Source organism: Triticum dicoccoides, chromosome 2A (genome assembly GCF_002162155.2).
Source record: "Triticum dicoccoides isolate Atlit2015 ecotype Zavitan chromosome 2A, WEW_v2.0, whole genome shotgun sequence".
NCBI classification, from domain to species: domain Eukaryota; kingdom Viridiplantae; phylum Streptophyta; class Magnoliopsida; order Poales; family Poaceae; genus Triticum; species Triticum dicoccoides.
This window is the reverse complement of record NC_041382.1, coordinates 773,135,541-773,152,233: the sequence shown is the minus strand read 5'-3', so window position 1 is coordinate 773,152,233 and position 16,693 is coordinate 773,135,541. Positions and strand designations below refer to the sequence as shown.

At 42.6% G+C, this 16,693-nt stretch overlaps 1 protein-coding gene across 3 annotated transcripts; it reads right to left on the bottom strand.

Moving 5' to 3' along the window:
* Positions 1–3,415: 3,415 nt before the first annotated feature.
* On the bottom strand, positions 3,416–11,073 carry LOC119357188 (exocyst complex component EXO70A1-like). Of its 3 annotated transcripts, XM_037624178.1 has the most exons (13): positions 10,866–11,067; positions 10,678–10,773; positions 9,434–9,639; positions 9,133–9,333; positions 8,889–9,027; positions 8,594–8,806; positions 7,641–7,846; positions 7,325–7,525; positions 7,142–7,241; positions 6,897–7,024; positions 6,653–6,799; positions 5,795–5,935; positions 3,416–3,919 (listed from the first exon to the last, which is right to left on the bottom strand). In XM_037624178.1, the coding sequence occupies exons 1-12, from the start codon at positions 11,028–11,030 to the stop codon at positions 5,797–5,799; spliced, it is 1,941 nt and encodes a 646-aa protein (XP_037480075.1). In that variant the 5' UTR covers positions 11,031–11,067; the 3' UTR covers positions 3,416–3,919; positions 5,795–5,796. The 3 variants fall into 3 exon arrangements, with proteins under 3 accessions (XP_037480075.1, XP_037480074.1, XP_037480076.1); XM_037624177.1 differs by having other exon boundaries at positions 8,889–9,333; positions 10,866–11,073; XM_037624179.1 differs by lacking the exon at positions 8,594–8,806 and having other exon boundaries at positions 10,866–11,072.
* Between the last annotated feature and the right edge of the window lie 5,620 nt (positions 11,074–16,693).

The window sequence follows — 16,693 nt, the reverse complement described above, 5'->3', positions numbered from 1 at the left end:
TGTTGGCGTAGATGCGTGGCACTGCGACAACTAATCAAGAGCGAGGGCAGTGCACATCAGAGCTACGCTGAATGTAGCGAGCCAACCACGAATTGGGTATGTTCACACGAGGGATGGGAGAGGAGAGGAACATTAACATTTTTCATGATTTGGATGAAAATTTCAGTTCATAGTTTCTCCGTACGTGGCAACACACTAACGGTACTCATGGGCTTAGGATGAAAGTAGCGCCAGCAGAATCAGTAGGTTGGATGGGAAGGCGGTTGTTGCCCTTGTCCCTTGGTGCTAGCCTACCGTGGTGGCCTCACTAACTTGCTCATTGCGAATACGAGTTTGTGGGGTCGCGAGTTGCTGCAGATTTGTTTTTATCACTTTTTACAATATTTATTGATGTATCCCTAACTCATCGAGTCATTTTTAGTTTTGATTTCCCATATACGCCAGCCTAAATATCCCATGGTCAGAATATTTGCATGGTTGGTGGACATTGTCCCTTTCTTTCTAATGTTTAATATTTTATATTGCCGATAGAAATAATTTTATTCGCTTGATTTAGGAAGTGCACATAGGTAGGTCAACATATTTTGTAGCTCTTTCGGATGTAAAAGCATATGTTGCATAAGAAATTATTATCTTCCAAGCATACTCACATTTCACTAACAAATAGGGGGAGGTTCAGACTTCAGAGCAATGATAAAAAGGTTTATTCCTCACTCTTTTGTTGGAATTTTAGTTCCAAGTTAACATGATTTCTTATCCGCTTCATAAGTCATGCATCTGCTTAATTAGGTGATAAGTAGGGCTATTGTGGGGTTTGTTTAAACTCCAGCATAAGGAATTCTTGTTTAAGAAAAAAGACTTTTGGCTTGTTTAATTACAAATTGATTGCAACATCGTGTTAGTATGTGATTTCTCACATCTGGTTGTAGTATTTGTGAAGACATGCATTGCACATGCACTTGGAAGCGGGCCCGTGGCCCGCGCCGGACGGCGCCGACACTGACCCGGGCCACCTCCTCCACGTATTCTTGGAGCTGTGGCTGGCCGATTTACATGAAATTAATTCCCTCAGTTCTGATGGCAAATCTAATACACATAATCCATATTGTTATGCACTAGCGTGTGTGTGTGAAATAGATGGATTATGGTCCCGTACCCAATAAGATGGATATGTGCGTGTGTTAGAGAGAGGGAGAGGGGGAGAGAGAGTGAGGAAGAGGGAGGGAGTGTGTGTGTGAGGATTTGATGGTAAAAAAGGTCGTCAATATCGTAATATTGAACTCTTTAAGTTAACGTGGCCCCGTTGCAACGCACGGACGTTCTTCTAGTAACAAGTAGAAGAGGAATCGTACGTGGATGCTGCATATAGGCCCCCGTCAGCGTCATCTTCATTCCGTGTGGGCAGGGCAGGGCACCTACCCTGATTAGCGGCCGGCGATCGAGCCCCGCCGTCCTCCGTCTTCAGAAACGACCGTGACATCGTAGCGGAGCACATGCATGTAGGATACGCATACACTTGTGTACGTACGTACCGTACCGAGAGATCATCGGCGGCGAAGATCGATCGTCAGTAGCACGTACCCGACACCATATTGATCTTCCCAGTTAATTCGACACCATTTATGGCGACTATATCGTCGTGCGATCTACTCAGCTGGGTACGGACGGGAAGATTATAACTCACCGTGCCAGCATATAGTATAGGTATCTACTCCCTCTCCAAAGAAATGTAAGATCGTTTAGATCATTGAAAGTAGCGAGCAGAGCGACTAAACTTATTTCCACCCTTATAAGTTGTATATATGATGATCGATCGAGCAGCGGCGTGGCGAGGGAATATTAGGTGAGGAAAGAGAGCAATACATCATTCAGAGCCACGCGTTCTACCTATCCACACCTCCCTCCGTATGCATGCATGTTGCATGTGCCAACACGGAGAGTCGATGATCAAAAAGAAAACAATCAATCATACGGCGACGGCGACGGCGACGGCGATGACGACGACGATGATGATATGGTCGCCGGATTCAAAGACCAGATGGACGGGCACGGACGCACGCAGTGTGGATGGAAGGGAAGGGCACGGCCGCACGGAATCGGAAGCTTCACGTCGTCCTCCTCCTCCACCAACACGTAGTACGTTTTGTGCGCTCGAATTGTCCGTCACTTGTGCCAAAACCATAGTAGGGCAATGCAATGCCAGCTACTCCCTCCGTTCTAAAATAGATGACTCAACTTTGTAATGAAATTAGTACAAAGTTGAGTCATCTATTTTGGAACGGAGGGAGTACTTTGTTTAATTGAGTGGTTGTTGGCAGATGGACTAGTGGTCCAAGTTAAGGACAACTCAGAGAGAGACCATACACTAGACTGACAGAGAGGGGAGCTGGCTGGCCATGTTTGTAAATCAAGGACGACGGACGTCTCCTAATTCCCGACGCCACAAATGGACGCGCGGAAGCACATGCCACGATGCCAGATGCAGCACGTACACCGATCGAATGCACAAGCTTAGACGTTTCACAACCATATCCAATGATACAATCATAATCAACGTGGAAAACCGGAGAATGGTTGCCAGTAGACGGGAGACCCACAACATGCATGCATACCTGCTCAAATTCAAATGCGAAATGGCGGAATATATTTATGTGCCGCGGTTGATTTCCGTGGACTTGTACAATTGAATAAGGCTTCAATAATCTTTTGGGCATGCGAGGTTCATGGGGGATGCAGCTCAAGAGGTGAACATATATGCATACATATATGGTAAATAAAGCAGAGAAGGTGAATTCTGGTAAGATGTTCCAGTATGGAAATCTGAAGGATGCGTAGGAGGAAATGATCACAGAAGAAGGTAAAAAAAAAAAAAAAACTGGCAGCGAAATAGCTAGTCTGCTGGGGAGGAGGCAGACAAACCTGCCGTCCATGTCATGCTTACACTAGGCTAGGGCTAGGCCAGGGACTCTAAATCAACCCTCATTCACCTGAGTTAATTAGTTGAGGAAAAGAGATGGGCAGATACAGAACCTACTCTGTACTTTCTCAAAAGTGAAAAGGCATGTGTTTTCAAATGATTTGGCAAAAAGTATTCCAAAGCTTCCTTGGACCAACGAATCCTAACGGCACAAAATTGACAGCCAGCCAAACTAGTAGCTAGTCATTTGGTAATCATCAGGTCTTCACATCCCCTTGGCATATCTTGTGTCGTATGCGAGCACTACAAATTATTCCCACGTGCCTACCATCGTTCATCAGCCAGGTTTAAGAGCATCCTCAACTGCACAATGTTATGTACTTTTTCTTTCTTTCTTTCTGATGCTATGCTATTAACTTCTGATAGTAAAATTAAGCATGGTGTAAAGTTGTAGGCAGGAAGAATCCATCTGATTACGCCTGTTTGCCACCCGGTTTATACCACCGAAACCAAGTTTATTAAACAGGAAGAGACAATATTCTCCCAAAGAATAAGAATAAGTTCTACCATTGCAAGAAAACAAAAAAAAAAAACTATGTTCCCATGATAGCTCTATGACCTAGTCCATTAGCTGTGACGATATTACCACGAAACGACCAGAAAGATATCTATCGCCTTTTTTCCAGCAAATCCCTATCTGATATCTACTCTCTGAGTACAACCAAAAACATCATGCGTTGCTAGACCCACACACTGATTTTCATAGCTCTGCTGTCAACGTCTAGATCCAGAATTAAGTGCAGATTATATGTGACGCTCCCTGCAGCACGCATGCTGGAGCACAGGAAGCCTTACGATAATGCTGGATTGAGATTTGGTTGGCTCCGATAGGTTGATGACCTGCTCAACTCAACAGCATAGAAAATGACTCCCTGACCAACCGAGGCCACGGCAATATATCCCCCTAGTTCCTATTATGAGATCCACAGAGTTTGAACCTTCCTACAGAAGCATTCAGAAAATAACGTTACTGTGCAGCATGCAATGAATAAATTGTGACCGAGAAGCAGAGCTGAGAGACCCAAAATAAAGCTGGTACTACGCAGTGAATAATAACGTTCATCTGTAGGTACATTTAAGTAAAGAAAAGCAAACCATTTTTTGGGGCTGCAGAGAACTGAACCAAGCATAAAAAAAAAAGGGCAACCTGGTGCATGTAGCTCCCGCTTGCGCAGGGTCCAGGGAAGGGTCCGACCACTTTGGGTCTATAGTACGCAGCCTTTCCCTACATTTCTGTAAGAGGCTGTTTCCAGGACTTGAACCCATGACCTCATGGTCACAAGGCAGCAGCTTTACCACTGCGCCAAGGCTCCCCTTCAGAGAACTGAACCAAGCATATCGGACAAAAAGGAAGAGCATTAGAAAGTGCTGCAGCCACAAAGTTTGTGGCGGCTTTTTTCTTATAGTTTACATATAGATTCTCATCCATAATGTCATCATAAAGGCAATAAAGCAGAATTCTGGGAATTAGTTTATGTACATTAAGCTCCAGGGTCTTACAAATAGTTGATGGAAAGGCGCATCATCGTTATTCCAAGACAAAATGAAAAGTTATCGCTTCATTAGTGGGGATCATACATGTATTCCTCAGAGAACCAAACAGAATAATCCTACCTAAAAAGGATGGATATGAAGGGTCTAGAATAATGAGAGCAGGTAGGGTGCTGGTATATACTAGCATAACAATATTGATTTACGATTCCACTACACTGGCACCAGGTGAAAAATTCAACTAGTTTGTGCTAAAGAAGAAAACTTTTGCACTGTATAATTTGGATAACATTTGATTCGAAGCAAAATCAAAGCACACTCACAGGAAATAAGGGATAAAAAATGGAAGGAGAAGAAGTTTGGAAACTGATGGTATATGTTAGTACTGTAATCACCACTCAACCTAAAGCTAAACACTCCCAGATATCTACAAGCCTATCCATCCGGTCAACATGGGTCTAACAATTATTGAGTGGACCACTAGTGGCCAATATCCTCATACTCCTGCTATAGTGCATTATTAAGAAAGAGGATATGGTGACGATGTACACCATAAATGGTCCCTACCAACTGAAAATGAGCAGAGGATAATATAGAAAACCAAATATTTTCTGCTAAACTTGCCATGAGTGAGTTGTAGTTTCTGAAAAATAAGAGTACATTCGACTCATTTGCAAATACATACTACATTTTTCAGCCACAACGGATACCTTATTACTAGCTAACCATGAGGGTCATGTATGGGGGCTTTTGAAAATGTTTAAGAATTTCCTTGCATCCATGGATCTAGATTGAAACTTTATTATTCTGCTAGTATCCTTTTGTTTTGATAGGAGTTAAACCAAACTTGAGAACTTTCTATTGCAGAATATACTGCAGAGCAACACCTCATAAGGTCAGGTATCTCACATCAGTTTACAGGTAGATTATGCAGTTAACAACCTTATATTTTATACATTTCTTCAAAATGAAAATATGAAAACTTGGTCTGAACCTCAAGCCTTGGAGAAACAATGAAAGATTTCGTAACTCCAACGTTAACATGCAGTGAATGCAGACAGCAACCAGGAGCAAGGGCCAAAGAGAATATCAGATTTACTGAAGTCAAAAGGTAAATTTGCTAAAAAATATATATAATGCTCAGCTGAGAAAATTTAGCCATTGTAGAGAACTTGTAGCGGAGTGGAAAAAACATTCAGGTCGGAACACTCGTAATATTGTGATCATCACAACTGCCACCGCCACCGCCACCACCTCATCATCATTATAATCTAACTATAGCACTCCCATAGCACATATACAATTGACAGGAAGCTTCTAACTTACCATTAATTAGAATGCTTGGTGCAATCAGTGTCCCAGTTCACCGGTATCTTCTTTGCAAATAGATTACCAAGTGTTTGTTCAAGTGCTTCTGGAGTGTACTTCATATATTTCGAAGCATGATGGCTGTTCTCGACAAGAGGCCTGGATGATAAATAAAAGAGTAATCACATCAATAATACGACTTGAGTTTATAGGTTAGAGAAACTTGCATGATTCGCATTTAGTAATGAAACCTAGCAATGTGTGCTCTGTGCTTTGCAACGGAACTGGGCAATGTGTACTAGTAACCAGATTTAGGAAGATATGCTGAGGATGTACATTATCCACGTGCGCTAAAAAAAATCTACCTGATTCACATGATACCTCTGTCCATAGAACTAAATGGTTTTATAATCAAACAATCCAAATTTTTTAAAAACTAGATCCAGTCCCCCCCTCCCCAATAGAGCAGGATCCACTAATACTGCCGAGGCAAGCATTATCAAAGCCTAGCTAGCACGCCAACTGGTATTGTGTTTGTTGTGCAAAGCAAATAATGATGCTAGTGGTGTTGACCAACGACTCGATCATTCACCACAACAGTATGCCAAGAATGGTTATGATATTTACTTGGTATATGAACTGCAATCCATCATTAAAGATGGACAGCTCGACTAAACAATAGCGAAAATACTTGTATCATTCCCACTTGATACAATTGCACCTGTAGGAAGAGAAAATAAGAACACTGGCCAGTTGCTATTCAAAATTTTGCACCCAAAAATTTATTAACCTCATTCATGATTAGCAAGGAAAAATCTAATAACACATCGCGATGAAAAGAAAGCAGAAGATAATCGAGCAAGATAGGAAAAATACCCAAAGCGTTTCAGGAAAGATCTATAAGCAGGTAACAGAATTTCAGCAACCGCAAGGATAAGATTATCGCGTAACTCGTTATCGGGAATAGCCCAGTTCATCTGAGTCTGACAAACCTCTTCAAATTGCTTGTTGAAAGACTTGAATCTGATAATATTGGAAAGCAACACCATAAGAAATAGCAAGAAAAAAACACCAAAATAAACAGATTAAAGTACACATCGCATTGAAAGTTAGTTCTAACCTCGCCTTGATCACAGATGTGGAAGTTGTACTGCTGTGAGATCCGATACTTCCAACACTTCCTGCAATACCTTCTGTAGCAGAACCTACTGATGAAGTTAAACCTTGAGCTGAGAGACAATCCAATACCTGCAGTTAATTAAAAAGAGAAGGAAAGGGCAAATAGGTAAACAAACATGTTAATGGAAACTGGACGATATGTGGGCATGCATTGTGCTGCCAAATTTGAGCTTTTGACCATCGGACCTTTCCCCAAGCAACTCTTTTGTACTGAGTAGCATGTTGCTGCACAGTCCTTCGGCGTCTTTGAATCCAATCATCACCAACTAAATCCTTGGCTTCTGAACTGAGAACAAGAAAATGATTATTCCATCCAATTAATGAGATCTCAATTTCTTGTGTTTCTCTCATTGTATGCTTTGTATATACCTGCGGATAGATCTGACGATATAGTTGATGTTATTCATTAAGAACAGAATTCCCAGGGCATGATCCTTGCATTGCTTTGCTTTTACATCTAGGTTGGTCTCTACGGCATGTATAATGCCAGAGATTTCAGAGACCAGACCAGACTTTGTTCCGTCTCCATTGCTGGATTCTTGAAAGATCAGCTTTAGTGATGACAGATAGCTGCATAAAATTTATATAGGTCTTAAGAAGGAATATTGTTGTTAATGGTAAGGCACTGCATTTGTGTTGGAGGACATGTTGAAGAAATATATTCAATGCAGCATATTTCACTTACTCCATAAGATATTTGATATAGTTTCCAACATAGCTGGTAAGAGGATGCACATCTCCATCAGTACTCGTATTCTTAGGCGACTCCTTCACAATGCTGTCTTTGAAGTCAATGAGAGTCTTTTTTGCTGCTTGTGCTAAACATTTGACCAAAGTACTTGCAGATTTCCGGTTTTCAGCGCATTCATCTCCTGCAAAGACTGCCTCAACCTAACAATAGCCAAGAAATGAAAATACACATTCAAATAGCATGTAAATGCTGCCACGCCACACACACACACACATGCAGTACTATATAGAAATAGGGGCATATGCATTATCAAACCCGAAAAAATAAGTGTCACTGTTATTTCATCAAGTACAATGTCAAATTGCTCAGTCACTGCAGTGAACATACCATGATAGACAGCGAGCAACAGACAACTTAAATTCACCGCAAATATAGTATACACCATTTTAACTGAAGAAATAAGGCCATGCATATATGAACCAGAGTCGTGGTATTTGCACCTTTAGACTGCACCTAGCCACCTACAATCCCATAATTCAAATGTATGTCGTTCGCCAACCTAAATCTGTGACTACCTATCTGAGTATTTTCTACATCCAATTCACCATATATGGATTGGCTTGAAAACGGCAATTTTCTTTAAATTAGCATAGGTATTTGGTGTGTATTAGAGAGCGTATGTTTTCTTTGTAAAGGTCTAAGTGTAATATTGTCAGAGAGATAAAGGATGTATGGTCCAAAGGGACATTCTTAATTATTGCCAAAAAAAACTATCTACATCGTTTGCAGTGCATGTAATAAGCATCACAGAAAAAAATGGAAATAGATGCACAATACGAGCATTCTGTTAGGGAACAGCAATTAGTCTAGGTATGTTACGTACAAATAGTGTCATTCACAGCATTTGTGGCAATAGACAAATGGACTACAGGTGGCTGAAACTTCACCTCAGATTGAAGTTCCAATGTTCGGTCAAACATATCTAGCAGCAAAAATACTTTGTCTGGTGATGTCTTAGATTTAGAAATAGCTTGTCCGAAGCTGAGTAGATTCAAGAGGCTTTTGGATGTTGCTGCAGCAAAGCAATGGTCTTTCCATGCATGCTTCCCTTCAAAAATTTGATCACACAGTGCGCGTTCACTAGGAAAAAGCAATTTTACCTGTTGAACAAATAGTCAGCTATTATTAGCAAACATCATTTTACAGTCCAAGCCTTATGTGGTCAAAAGTCAAGAGCCTCACCGCAATCTGCAAACATCGGATCCAGTGAGTAATTTTAGCGTTCCGGCTCTCAGCCTGCGCAGTCTGTACTTCTTCTGCCGTAACATATTCAACTCCCAACTGCTTAAGGGTCAGTTCCAAAGTTGAACTGCGAGTATCTCTGGAAGAATGAAGGAAAATGTCATGGGCAAGCAAATCATGAAATATAATGGTAACACTGCACTGCAAGTATGTCAGGCAATTTGAAACTTGTAGAAGCTTGCACCTGTATATTTTCACAAACTGTTTATGGCAACCAAGTTGGAGTGATTTCTGAGCTAACTTTGAGAGCCGAGGCACGTAGCGTGGCTCAATGAGCGTAGGAAGAGAGAGCACGGCACCCGGATTTGGCTGACTTTCAGCAGAATCTTTCGCTGATGAACGGCTTGGAAGACATTTGAGAAGTTGCTCAAGCTCTACCGGTTTGCTATAACCAATCATCCAAAATAGAGTGGTTAGTTCCCCGTGAGATCATGTATACATACACAAGTGAGAAGTATGGGCCTAAGCAAACGGGCAAACTGAACCTGCATTCTGATAGCACCCTACTGAATTCATTCTCCAACTCAGCAGCTGCCTTGTGAAGCAATTCATCGACACGTTTGAGCGCGTCGTCACCGGCTTTACCGATTCTATTTGAAGTGAAGAAGTCCTCAGCACTTTTTAATTTATCAACCGTGTCGAGATAGCCAGTAAGACCCTTGCTCGCACTTTCCAATATCACTGACTCTGCCTGTACAAATGAAGTTCAGTGAAACATTAGCATGATCTGGCAGCATGACAGTGACAATACACTCCCGCATCAATGAAAAGCCCACGGGGAAAGTGACCCCTGTTTCTCTAAAATAAAAGGACCAGTTCTGCTCAGTTAATACAGTAGTATGTTAGACCACGCATACAGAAGGAGCAGCATCAGTGGAAATCGTCCACCAAATGTTCCACCATAACCAAACAAAGTCTAAGACTAAGACTAGATCCTATCACAAATTCAAGACAAGGATGCGCCGACCGTGCCCGACCTGTCAAATTTCTGGTCTTCTGCAGGAATGGGCAGTTGTCAGTTAACCATGACATTGCAGCACTCCATTTTGGCGTAGTGCACGCTCGCATTGCAGCAGTTGCAACGCATACGCTAGATTCAGAGCCCACTGACGACTCGAGAGGTCAGGCGGGCACGCCGCCGCACTCGAAACCGCGAGCAAAATCGCTATGCACTACGGCGGCCGGCGAGAGGCGCAGAGAGACGCAAACCTAGAGAAGCAGGAGCGGAAGCACGACTTCGGTGGCTCCCTCGCATCCCGAACGCCGCCGCGCTCCTCGGGAGGACGCCACCCCGCCGGAGCAGGGGCGGGATCTTCACCGGCTCCGATCCATCTGGTGAATGGGCGCCGGCCACCGCCGCGCCGGGGCCGGTGGGGAGATAGGAAACAGATCGCGCATTCGGCCCAGCACGACGCACTGGGACGGCCTCGCGACGGCAGCGTCGGCCCGACACATACCTGGGCCTCGCGCCGAGTAACACCAGTACTGGGCCGGCCCAAGCCAGGAGATTCGCGTCGGAAATTGCGTGTCCGTGCCGTGCCCGTCGAACCGATCAAACGACGCGGAGGACTCTGTTGGACCACGACTAGTCGGCCGATGCTCTCCCCTCCGGTCTAGAAGCAGACACGCAGACGGAATCGCCATTGCCGCCGCCGCCGTCGTCTGCGCAGGACGACGGCCGGCGGCGAGCAAATCGATCAAAGCAAGGCGGACGAACCAACGAACGTACCTCGCGCACGGCGTCGAGGTGCCGCACGACGGCCTCCACGGCGCGGAGGCTCCTGGCGACGTTGTCGTGGGCACTGTACGCGCTCCACGTCCTCGCCTGCAGACGACACAGAGAACGGCGAGCCATGTGATCGATCGAGCCGAGCGGCGTGTACGGCGAGACGAGGGGAGAGCTAATGAATTCGGAACCTGGGCGGGGCGCACGGCCTCGTCGACGGCGGCCATGCGGCGGCCGATGGAGTCGACCGCCGCGGCCGACCCCTCGCGCACCGCCTCGCTCCTACGCATCGACTCCCGCAGCAGACTCGCTTTCTCGCGCAGCAGCGCCGTCTCCGCCGCCGCCGCACGCTCCATGTCTCTGTCTGTAGTTGTCGACCGCGGTTGATTGAAGAAGAAGTAAAAAGGGAAAACAAGCAGAGGAAAATATATGTAGTAGCAGAGATAATCGAGGAGGAGTTTTTCTCTTGGTCTCGCGCGCCCCCTTCCTCACAGACTCTTACATATCTCCTTTTTTGAGAGCATAAATAAACCGCCCCTCTTGCTCTACACAAAATCTTCATTGTTGCGTCGTAGTAATTGAAATATAATATTTAATCTAATTTCTAAAAATGGAATCTGAAACAAATATTTCAAATTCAATGTTTTCCATTATTTCTCTCGCTAAATCTTATTGCACTTACGATTCCGCAACCGCGTGCCATCGATGCGCTTAGTGCCATCGGTTTCCACGTGCCTTTCACGTGCATTTGGTTTCCAGCGGTGCTGCCTGTTGGATGTTTCAATGTAATTAAAGCATTTACCGATACGATGCTTATCATTATCCATAAGACTTTATTTTGCCAACGTTCTCACGGTTGTGCCCAAGCGGTGCACGCATCACCATCGGTTTTTCTAGCACAACTTTCACGCGCATGAGATTGCCAGCGGTGTTGATTGTTGGGCATTTCATTTATAATTAAAGCAAATAATAGTACCATATTTATCAATTATCATTATATTCGGTAACATCTTACTGTGCTAGCGTTTTTGTGACTGCGCATTGGTGACACGCTTAGCGCCATCGGTTTGCCCCTCACAACTTCCACAGGCATGTGGTTGGCCAGCCGTGCTACCCGCTAGGTGTTTCAATTATAATTAAAGCACACGTCAATGCAATATTCACAACTATATTTGGTATAACAAATGCGCTAGGCAATTGTGTCCTAATGGCGCACTTAGCGCCCTTGGTTTGTATGCATGGTCGTATATTGAGATGGAACCTTTTTCATGCATGGCTGTATATTGAGATGGACTTATTTTCATGCATGATGCATGCTTAGGTGACATGCTTGCATGTTGAGAGAAATATCTTACTAAGGGCTACCTATTTACCTATAGAAGATTATCGTCTAGAAAGTCTATCAATAAACATTCTAATGACACGCTAGATTTCTTCCTAATTTTCACATGCCTAAACATAATTATAAAATGCCATCAGGATATTTTTCAAACCATATGCTTTAGATATCTACCAAGATCTTTAAGGCTACACATAGAGATGTATACACTATAATAATGCGAGTGTAACAAATTAACCGTGAAAACATGTAATTTTGTTTTTTCTCACATTTATGGGGATTAAGTATAAATATTTTTAAGCTTCAGTCTCTACAAAAACAACCAATGTAACATTCATTACAAAAATGGCTGAAATTTAGCACAATGCATACACATTATTGAACGGTAGACATTATATATGTATTGTAAATAAAACTATTTTTATATTGTGTAAGATTATCATCTAGTTATTTATCCCAAATAAGTTAACAAAGGATATTAGCTACTATGATTGTAATTTCATACAGTGGGTTATAAATAATTAAAAAAGTTTAGTATAAATATTTAATTTATTTCTCTTTACAACCAAATTTTGTTAGATCCGATTGTTTTTTGATAGGTCATTTTTATATGTTATTATTCAAAAACTATACACATACAGATTTTGCTTAATAATGGGAGTGTAAAATAAAGAAATTATAATTAAATCAAAACCAAATATAAGAAAAATAAATCAGTGTATTGATAAGAGATTGGACTCAATTATATTTTTTCTCACGCTCCCATTTATTAAGTTTTTATTTAATTTATTGTCTTTTCTAGTATTTCATAAATAAATGAAATATTTTTTTTCTCGGATGCGCAACGAGTCCTACGACAGACTCGGATTCTCACACCGCGGTGCTACCTCCGCTGTCGCCGCTATCTGACCCTCTTTTATGTCGTCGCACTCATCTTACTAAACCCGCCAACATCGGTATAAATTAGTTTAGACATTCATATATTATTGTAAAGTATCAAGATTCAAACATGTATTAGAAGAAAATGAAAAAGACTAGCGCAACTAGATGGTAATAAGATTACATCTCACCCTCATCCTTCGCTAATCATAATTACACAGGTGACATGTTACATTTTCGCCATCCTGACGATGGTTGTTGACTTGATTCAGGTCACATGGAAGTATTCAAATATATACATGCATAGGAAAGGTCATGAGAATTTGGTGGTGCAAACAATTACTAGGACACATAGAAAAATATTACCTCCGTTCCGAAATACTTATCTTAGATTTGTCTAAATATGATGTATCTAAGACAAGTAATTAAGGATGAAGAGTGTAATAATACCAATGTCTTCTATTCTCAGACAATGAATCTCTATTTTGTTTGGGGTGTACAAAAAATACATATTTGGCATCAAATTCTAAAGAATGTGTATTTGGGTAACATTTGTTTGAATCTTTAAATCTTTCATGAACACGCAAAAAGAAGTTTAAAATCTTTCACACTAAACTTTACAGTATATGTTTTGGTAACATTTGTTTGTAGTTTTTTTTAGCATCTCTTCCAATGTGTCATTTTTCTATACGCATCAACAGACCACTAATAACCCACAAGTATAGGGGATCGCAACAGTTTTCGAGGGTAGAGTATTCAACTCAAATTTATAGATTCGACACAAGGGGAGCCAAAGAATATTTGAAGATATTAGCAGCTGAGTTGTCAATTCAACCACACCTGGAGATTAATTATCTGCTGCAATATGATCAGTAGCAAAGTAGTTTGATAGTTTTGATAGTAGTGACAGCAGCAATATTAACAGTAACAGTGATAGCAGTAATTTTGTAGCAAGTGTAACAGTGATAATAGCAATAGTAACGTAGCAAGATCAATAAGGATAAATTCGCAGGCATTGGATCGGCGACTTGTTGGATGATATTCATCATGTGACAGTTATAACCTAGGGTGATACGGCACTAGCTCCAGTTCATCGATATAATGTAGGCATGTATTCCGTAAATAGTCATACGTGCTTTATTAAAACAACTTGCATGGTATCTTTTGTCCTACCCTCCCGTGGCAGCGGGGTCCATATTGGAAACTAAGGGATATTAAGGCCTCCTTTTAATAGAGAACCGGAACAAAGCATTAACACATAGTGAATACATGAACTCCTCAAACTACGGTCATCACCGGAAGTGGGCCCGGTTGTTGTCACTCCGGGGTTGCCGGATCATAACCGTAGTAGGTGATGTTGGGGAACGTAGTAATTTCAAAAAAATTCCTACGCACACGCAAGATCATGGTGATGCATAGCAACGAGAGGGGAGAGTGTCGTCTACGTACCCTCGTAGACCGTAAGCGGAAGCGTTATGACAATGTGGTTGATGTAGTCGTGCTTCTTCACGATCGACTGATCCTCAGTACCGAACGTACGGCACCTCCGTGTTCAGCACACGTTCAGCTCGGTGACGTCCCGTGAACTCACGATCCAGTAGAGCTTCCGGGAAGAGCTTCGTCAGCACGACGGCATGGTGACGGTGTTGATGAAGCTACCGGCACAGGGCTTCGCCTAAGCACTGCTACGATATGACCGAGGTGGATTATGGTGGAGGGGGCACCGCACACGGCTAAGAGATCAATGATCAATTGTTGTGTCTCCAAGGGGTGCCCCCCTCCCCATATATAAAGGAGTGGACGAGAGGGAGGGGGCCGGCCTCCTATGCCCCGCCCCATGAGGAGTCCTACTCCCACCGGGAGTAGGACTCCCCCCTTCCAAGTAGGAGTAGGAGAGGAGAAGGAAGGGAGAGAAGGAAAGGGGGGCACCGCCGCCCTGATAACCCACAAGTATAGGGGATCGCAACAGTTTTCGAGGGTAGAGTATTCAACCCAAATTTATTGATTCGACACAAGGGGAGCCAAAGAATATTCTCAAGCATTAGCAGCTGAGTTGTCAATTCAACCACACCTGAAAACTTAATATCTGCAGCAAAGTGTTTAGTAGAAAAGTAATATTGCTGGTGTTTTATAGTGATGATAACAATAGCAACGGAAAAGTAAATAAGCGAATAACAATATATATGGAAAGCTCGTAGGCAATGGATCGGTGATGGAGAATTATGCCGGATGCGGTTCATCATGTAACAGTCATAACCTAGGGTGACAAGGAACTAGCTCCAATTCATCAATGTAATGTAGGCATGTATTCCGAATATAGTCATACGTGCTTATGGAAAAGAACGTGCATGACATCTTTTGTCCTACCCTCCCGTGGCAGCGGGGTCCTATTGGAAACTAAGGGATATTAAGGCCTCCTTTTAACAGAGTACCAGACCAAAGCATTAACACATAGTGAATACACGAACTGCTCAAACTACGGTCATCACCGGGAGTGGTCCTGATTATTGTCACTTCGGGGTTGCCGGATCATAACACATAGTAGGTGACTATAGACTTGCAAGATAGGATCAAGTACTCTCATATATTGATGAAAACATAATAGATTCAGATCTGAAATCATGGCACTCGGGCCCTAGTGACAAGCATTAAGCATAGCAAAGTCATAGCAACATCAATCTCAGAACATAGTGGATACTAGGGATCAAACCCTAACAAAACTAACTCGATTACATGATCAATCTCATCCAACCCATCACCGTCCAGCAAGCCTACGATGGAATTACTCACGCACGGCAGTGAGCATCATGAAATTGGTGAAGGAGGATGGTTGATGATGACAATGGCGACGGATTCCCCTCTTCGGAGCCCCGAACGGACTCCAGATCCGCCCTCCCGAGAGAGTTTAGGGCTTGGCGGCGGCTCCGTATTGCAAATCACGATGAATCATTCTCCCTGGGTTTTTTCTCCCCGAAAGTGAATATATGGAGTCAGGGTTGTGGTCGGTGGAGCGTCAGGGGGGCCACGAGGCAGGGGGCGCGCCCCCCACCCTCGTGGACAGGTGGAGGCCCCCTGACGTGGATCTTTCTTCTAGTATTTTTTATATATTCCAAAATAATTCTCCATTAATTTTCAGGTCATTCCAAGAACTTCTATTTCTGCATAAAAATAACACCATGGCAATTCTGCTGAAAACAGCGTCAGTCCGGGTTAGTTCCATTCAAATCATGCAAGTTAGAGTCCAAAACAAGGGCAAAAGTGTTTGGAAAAGTAGATACGACGGAGACGTATCAAGTCCCCCAAGCTTAAGCCTTTGCTTGTCCTCAAGCAATTCAGTTGATAAACTGAAAGTGATAAAGAAAAAGTTTTACAAACTCTGTTTGCTCTTGTTGTTGTAAATATGTAAAGCCAGCATTCAAGTTTTCAGCAAAGAGTATGAACTAACCATATTCACAATAACATTTATGTCTCATGTTTACTGATATCAATGACATAATCAACTAGTGAGCAATAATAATAAATCTCGGATGACAACACTTTCTCAAAACAATCATGATATGATATAACAGGATGGTATCTCGCTAGCCCTTTCTGATACCGCAAAACATAAATGCAGAGAACCTTTAAAGATCAAGGACTAACTAGATATTGTAATTCATGGTAAAAGAGATCCAGTCAAGTCATACTCAATGTAAACTAACAGTAATGGATGCAAATGACAGCGGTGCTCTCCAACTGGTGCTTTTTAATAGATGACTCAGCATAAAAGTAAATAGATAGGCCATTCGCAGAGGGAAGTAG